A 6,771-nucleotide genomic window follows, 5' to 3' on the forward strand; every position below is an offset into this window, starting at 1 on the left:
TGGGGGCCCCTCTAGACTGAGGCCACCTGTAGGCCCCGGGGGGGCCTTGTAGATTGGGGGCCCCTGTTGACCTCTATAGACCCCGGGGGTCCCACTAGACTGAGGGCCCCTGTAGACTGGGGCCCACTGTGTTTAGACACAAGGGACTGCACTAGTCAGACTGTGTATTGGTCTTTGGCTCCACCTTGAAAAGGGACAGTTCACAGATTTTAAAACCTTGTTTCCTTCAAATGTGAAGGAATGACGAGACAACATACCAGGAACCTCCAAAGGTCTGGGCAGAAACCGAGTCATTCGGGTCCAGAGTGGAGACAAGACGGACAGTCCTTGTTCTATCTCTGGCTACTCTGATGAGGGTTTATGTCCGGGAGTCAAACACCTGAGCATCTTAAGATGGTCAGGTGTTTAGGAGGCTATGGTCATGTCATTCCCGCAAAGGAAAGCACATGGAAACCAGGCTGAGAATGGGTGGACTGCTGCTTTAAGCCTGCATGGTGAGCACATCACACTGGGCATCGGGCTACAGAGGAGCAGAGGCTTTGCTGCTGCTGTTGTAGTCATCCATTCTGAGTGAGCAGAAGGTGGATACTACAGGCACTCAAAGCCCCTCCTCCGGCTGACGGCCGCATGCCTGCGGGTTTGTTCCGTCGAGTGATCGACTGCGATGTTTCACTTGATTTCAAACCTGACTGGCGCATCTCTCTGTCATTATTTTATCCTCAGAAATGCATGCGTTAGTAATTTAACAATAAATATATTGTATGTAAGAACCACTGGAAAGAATCAAAGCATTCAAACACTCTTCAGGCTCTGGGGAGCTTAACACGATCTGGAACTTTAGGTGTTGGTGAGGTTCATTATTCTACATCATTGTGCATACTCAATGTTTACTCATTAACCATACTTACTCAAACTAGAGGATTCATTTATGATGGTTGACCAATTATTCATCTAATTGATCCATTATCATTACTAATGAATAACGTTCCTTCTTTCCTTCCATTTAGAATAAAACGTTACATTTTGGGAAAATTTAAGCGTAGTCTTAGTTGAAAAAAATAGCAAGGTTAAGTTAGTTTTAAATTAAAATTGAAAATAATGTTGGCTCATATCAATGTCACATTAGCATACCATTAGCATACCATTAGCATACTGCTCCCAGCTGTTACCCATTTACCTTGAATAACAAAAGTACAATTAAGGTGACAGACTAGCTCCGTAAGAAAGGACACCCTGCTAAGGTGTTCAACCCAATCACTGAACGGCAGAGCTCCCTTCAGTGATTGACTAACCAGGTAGTTTATTCAAGTTAAACATTAATAACAAATTATACAATCAATACAGTCTGAGTCGTATCAGTCACGTTACAGAGGGTTATCCCTTTATAAGTTTCGTGGTGCAGTGAGAAATGAGGAGCCACTTCAGAGGGTTTGTGACTTGTCAGTTCTCTTCTACCAGGATCAGATGAAGGTAAAGTCTCACTAGGTAAGAGCAGGACCTTCTCCATCTACCGTCTCACTGTCTGCTGTGTGGAACACACGCCGTGTACAACACACACTGTATGAAGAATACACACTGTGTACAACACACTGTATGTAGAACACTGTGGAACACACACTGTATATAGAACAAACTGTGTACAAGACAATGTGTACAACACACTGTATGTAGAACAGAGTGTACATCACACGGTGTGCGTCTGAGACGGCAGAGTGGGAGGGTTCTGACGCATGTCGTGTGCATCGTAATGAGACCAGGGTAGACCACATGCCTGATGCCAGAGGTGTTCCTCTTGATTGTAGCATGCTGACGATAGTGCATGAGATTGCATGTCTGGCATGACCGCACCACAGTGCACCACTAGGTCCTGGACTACATGATAGTGCACTACTGGGTCTTGGACTATATGAAAGTGCCCCACTAGGTCTTGGACTACATAGTGCACATGCACCACTAGGTCTTGGACTACATGAAAATGCACGTGCACCACTGGGTCTTGGACTGTATGATAGTGCACTTGCACTACTAGGTCTTGGACTATATGAAAGTGCACATCAAAGTCTGCCCTATTTGGGAGCGTGGAGCAGGAAGCATCTAACCCCTGTGGTCTGCATATTTATAACAAACTTCCTATTCTCTTTAGCCTACTTGATTTATAAATAGCAGCGTACAGTCATTCTTAATATATCTAATAATATCATGAGTGAGGCATTGTGGGAGTTGAAGTTTGTCCAGGGGCTTTATATAGGCCAGAGGCCTCCCACAGGTCCTCAAACTGCCAAGTGTTTTCTTCTGATTATTTGTGTGTCTGTGTGTATGTGAATGTGTGTGTATTCATGTGTGTGTCTGTGTCTGTGTGTGTGTTAGGGTCAGCTATGAATATGTAGAATAAAGCAGAAACTAGGACATGCATGCAGTACTGGTGGTGCATGGAATGGTGGTGCGTGCTACAAACAAGGAGAATGCCTCTGAAAGCATGTGAGAATGTAGAGCATAGATTATATACGAATAGATTACAATATGTATAGACATAGATTAGAGTATAGTATATAGAGTAGATATTAGAATAGATGAGTAAAGAATATAGAGTATAGATCAGAGTATGGAATATAGAGTACATAATGTATAGATAAGTGTATCATAAGTAGCTATAGATTATAGTATCGATTTGGGTATAGAACGTGGAGATTAGATCATAGAATTGATAGATTAGGCTATATAACAGATATTAGAATATTGAAATACAAATTAGAGTATAGAACTACAGATTAGGGTATAGAGTGTAGAGATGAGTGTTTAGAACCTATACCTATGTTACCTATGTATACCTATATAACCTATGTTATATAGGGTATATAACATAGATATTAGTGTATATAAATACAGATTAGGGTGTAGAATGTAGAGATCGCTATTTAGAGGCTTTCCTCATCTTTCTCATCTGTAATTCTTCATGCTGATCTTTCTCCCCCTTTAAGAAGATGAAGATAGAGGAGGAGGTGTAGAGGAGGTGGAGACCACACTTGGTCTGGACACGTAGTGGTGCATCTCTAGTTAGATCTCTAGTCCCATGGAAAACTAAAGCTAGTTATGTCAGTTTGAAACCAAAATGTAGGTGTTTACTAGTTACTAGTTAAAAAAAACTAATTATTACAATATAACCAGTTCAAAACTGGTTAGTCAGTACCAATTCGATACAACAAATTAATCCGCACCAGTTTAAGACTGCTACTAGTTAGTCAGTACTAGTTTGAAACTACAAATTCATCCGCACCAGTTTAAGACTGCTACTAGTTAGTAAGTACCAGTTTGAAACTACAAATGAATCTGCTCCAGTTTAAGACTACTATTAGTCAGTCAGTACCAGTTTGAAACTACAACTTAATCAGTTCCAGCTTAAGAATGTTTCAAACAGCATGGGTCGGTAAGTGAAAGTACTGCTGGAAGAATTAATGTGTGTGAACATTGTCATGCTTTTTGGTTTGTCGCCTCTGAACTCACTCACAAGATGCAGAAAGATAAAACACAACAGTATTATGTATATACTAAACATTATTAGTGCATACATACTACTTTTTGAATGGGGTTTTAATATTTCAAGGTTTATAGGGAGTTACCTGGTTGATAGGAACATTCGGAGCTCAAAGTGCAACTGGTCTGCGTAACTGGCAGAGATGCACTTTGTCAATTTAAAAAAACGTTCAAACTATTTGACGATGGAGGAGGAAGGAGTCCAACTCTGTTAAAAGAGTTGAGAATCCACGGTACACACAGAAAGGACTCCTGTGTTCAGAACACAGGCAGCACAGCCTCATCTCTATGGATGTTTACATGACGTGTTTCATCCATACCATCCGTACTCATGGACTCATCAGATTTCAATGTGCATTTTGTTCGTGATGCAGCTTTGCAGTGGTGAATACAATATATTCAAATCATGTTCAATTACAAACCGATTCTTTCCTGAAAGAAAATAAGACTAGAAATCTTGCAGTCAAGTAAATCAAGCCAAATGTCTTGCAAAACGTAAAGTCCCGTCAATGATTGACTTCACAGATTCGGTCCCGATAAGAATCAAAATTACCCCAAAGCTGAACCGTGTCGACACGTGTCGCTGGACGAGATATAAAACAGATTTAAGCCCATGAACCCAGCCTCTGATCTGCCTGAAACCAGGAGATCAATCCAATACATATCTCTGATGGCTTCAATATTATTCAGCACGCGACCCCAACCTCCAATGATGCACGTGAAATATTGTTCTGGGTGTGGACACCAGCACAAGATGTACTGAAGGGCTGATTTTGTAAGACATTCGCTTTAGAAAGGAATCTGATGGCTGCTTTGGACAACAAAGGGTTCCTGATGTAGATCCACAGTGCCAAACCTTTTGGGACCATGCCCAAAGCCTTAAGTAGGCTACAAATGCAGCCTTAAGTTAAGCTTACCTGCTGTCCTATATGGCTACGCAGCTTCTAGTCCTGCAAGTTGAATTGATTTCATTGATAACTATTGATCAGTGTGTGCCGATTACTCAAAGCGATAGAGCTAGGGCCTGGCGCCAGGCTAGCCATGGTTAGCAACACAATCACAGCTAGCTTATCAGGTGGAAGCCAGCGCCCCACTCTATCGCTTTACCATGATAAAGTAGTATTTAAAGAGTTGAATAACATAAAATAACATGTTATGATGTTATTTATGTTATGTCCCACGTGAAGAACTCCTGTAAACCTTGCGGTATTGAAACTCAGTGAGCAAGGAGTCTTAGACAAGCTGAAAAACAAATGGTGGTACGATAAGGGGGAATGTGGAACCAAAGACTCAGGAAGTAAGGTCAGTCTCTGCAGGATGCACCTCAAATGTTGACATGATGAATGCTTCTGTATACAACACACCATAAACCTTCACATTCTGCTGACCTCACTAGGCACTATGCAACGTCTGCTCACACTCAAATGTAGCCCCACATTTCTTATTTATCACCAGCAGACCGTTTATATTACACATTAGACATTTAATAACACCATTATTTGATGTTAGGCCTTGACTGAATTCATAAGCATAACAGTACAACTTCCATTTTAAGAGTAGCAACCATTATACTGCTATTTTGTTGACCAAACCTTTATTGACATTTTATTTGTTGATGTGTTTAATCATTTTGCAGCAATGTTCGTTTTTCTCACGTTTTAAAAAGGCGGATAATAATCCGCCTTTTAAAACGTGAGGAAAATCCTAAAATGACCCTTTATCGTAAGACTTTTAGGAGACAACTAAGGGATTAGGATTTGAACTAGGAAAATAACTAGGCAGTGTGAACACCGCCACTCGTAGGATTGGATCACATGATAAAACACAAATGGTAAAATTCATGAATGAAATTCAATACTAATGTTTGGCTTTTTAATATAAGTAAATTGGTTCTACTCGCCTGTCGTCAACTGAAAGACAGGTTAATTAATTAATTAATTATTTAATTACCTAATTAACACCGAAAGCGTCGAGGGCCCCGACGTTAATGAGCAGGGGGCCCCGCAAAAGGAGACTGCACTACACATTAAGAGCCTTTCTCTCTACATTCACCACTAGTCACTAGTTATTATTAATCAACACAACATGACTGCTGTGCTCAGAGTGGCAGTAGCCTACAGAGCAACTGGGATGGGAGGGTTCGTTTAGACCGGGTGTAGGGTTAATAAGTCAGTAAGGTTTACTATAAGTCTATTTAGACCTGGAGTAGGTAGAGGGTTAATAGATCAGCAGTATGACTACTATAACTATGTGAGACTATCTACTATAGCCTGAGTTAGGGGAGTCTCCAGAGGCCCATGAGAAACACTCATCGCTTTGCTTTACCTTGTCGCCAGGACAAGACGAGCGCTCTGAGCCTCAGCAACGTGGCTGGGGTCTTCTACATTCTGGTCGGGGGGCTGGGGCTGGCCATGACCGTGGCGCTCATTGAGTTCTGCTACAAATCCCGGGAAGAAACCAAGCGGCTGAAGCTGGCCAAGAACGCCCAGAACTTTAAACCGGCGCCTCCGGCCAACACGCAGAACTTCGCCACGTACCGGGAGGGCTACAACGTGTACGGAACCGAGAGCGTCAAGATCTAGTCCCGGTAGGTACTTGATTGATTGATTTTTGATATAAAAATATGAAACAGCAACCTGTGCCATACATTATATAAATAAAAATAGTCAGGGATGACACTAAAAAGCCTTAAGGCTTATTTCCATTGTGGTCCCTTCCTCCTCTCCTGCCGACCTGCGTCTGATTGATGAGGGTTTGGCGCTGATGCGCGCCCGCTGAGCAGGGGCGTACCCGTTTGGCTTCAGGGGGAGACCCCGAAATAAAAATCTAATTAAGTTAAAATTCAATTAAGGATTCAATAGCCTGGGAACCAAACGCATCTGCCAGCTCATGTTTTGTTTTCTCTGGCATGTGCGTCTGGCCCCCCTCCCGTTCAGACAAATTTCCAGCAGACCTTTGGACCGGGTCGGGCCAATCACAACCGTTTATCTCATGGGGCGGTTCTGATAGGAATACATAAACAACCAAGATGGCTGCCGCTGCTGCATTGCTCTGATTGGTTGATTGATTGATTGGTCTAGAGGCCGTTTGGTCTGCGCCTGACTTTGGAAAGCGATAATCAATTGGTTGATTTGTAAGGCTAAATTAAGTGTAAACACTAATGGCCGTTATTAACCAATAGCAAAATAGAAGAAAGTGATCAGGCCATGTCCTTCTTTAAAGTGTCTAAAAATATAACTT

At 42.0% G+C, this 6,771-nt stretch overlaps 1 protein-coding gene across 1 annotated transcript in view; it reads left to right on the plus strand.

The window, feature by feature from the left end:
- The window catches only part of gria3a (glutamate receptor, ionotropic, AMPA 3a), a gene marked incomplete at both ends in the record, with an annotated part of 54,053 nt that extends 47,940 nt beyond the window's left edge, over nt 1-6,113 (plus strand). Inside the window, one exon of the mRNA XM_084473655.1 lies at nt 5,868-6,113. Coding sequence (XP_084329781.1) covers nt 5,868-6,113 — 246 coding nt within the window. The remainder of the gene's footprint in view (nt 1-5,867) is intronic.
- Nucleotides 6,114-6,771: the final 658 nt, after the last annotated feature.

The sequence above is a fragment of the Micromesistius poutassou genome, assembly GCF_964030765.1.
Source record: "Micromesistius poutassou genome assembly, chromosome: 10".
NCBI lineage: Eukaryota > Metazoa > Chordata > Actinopteri > Gadiformes > Gadidae > Micromesistius > Micromesistius poutassou.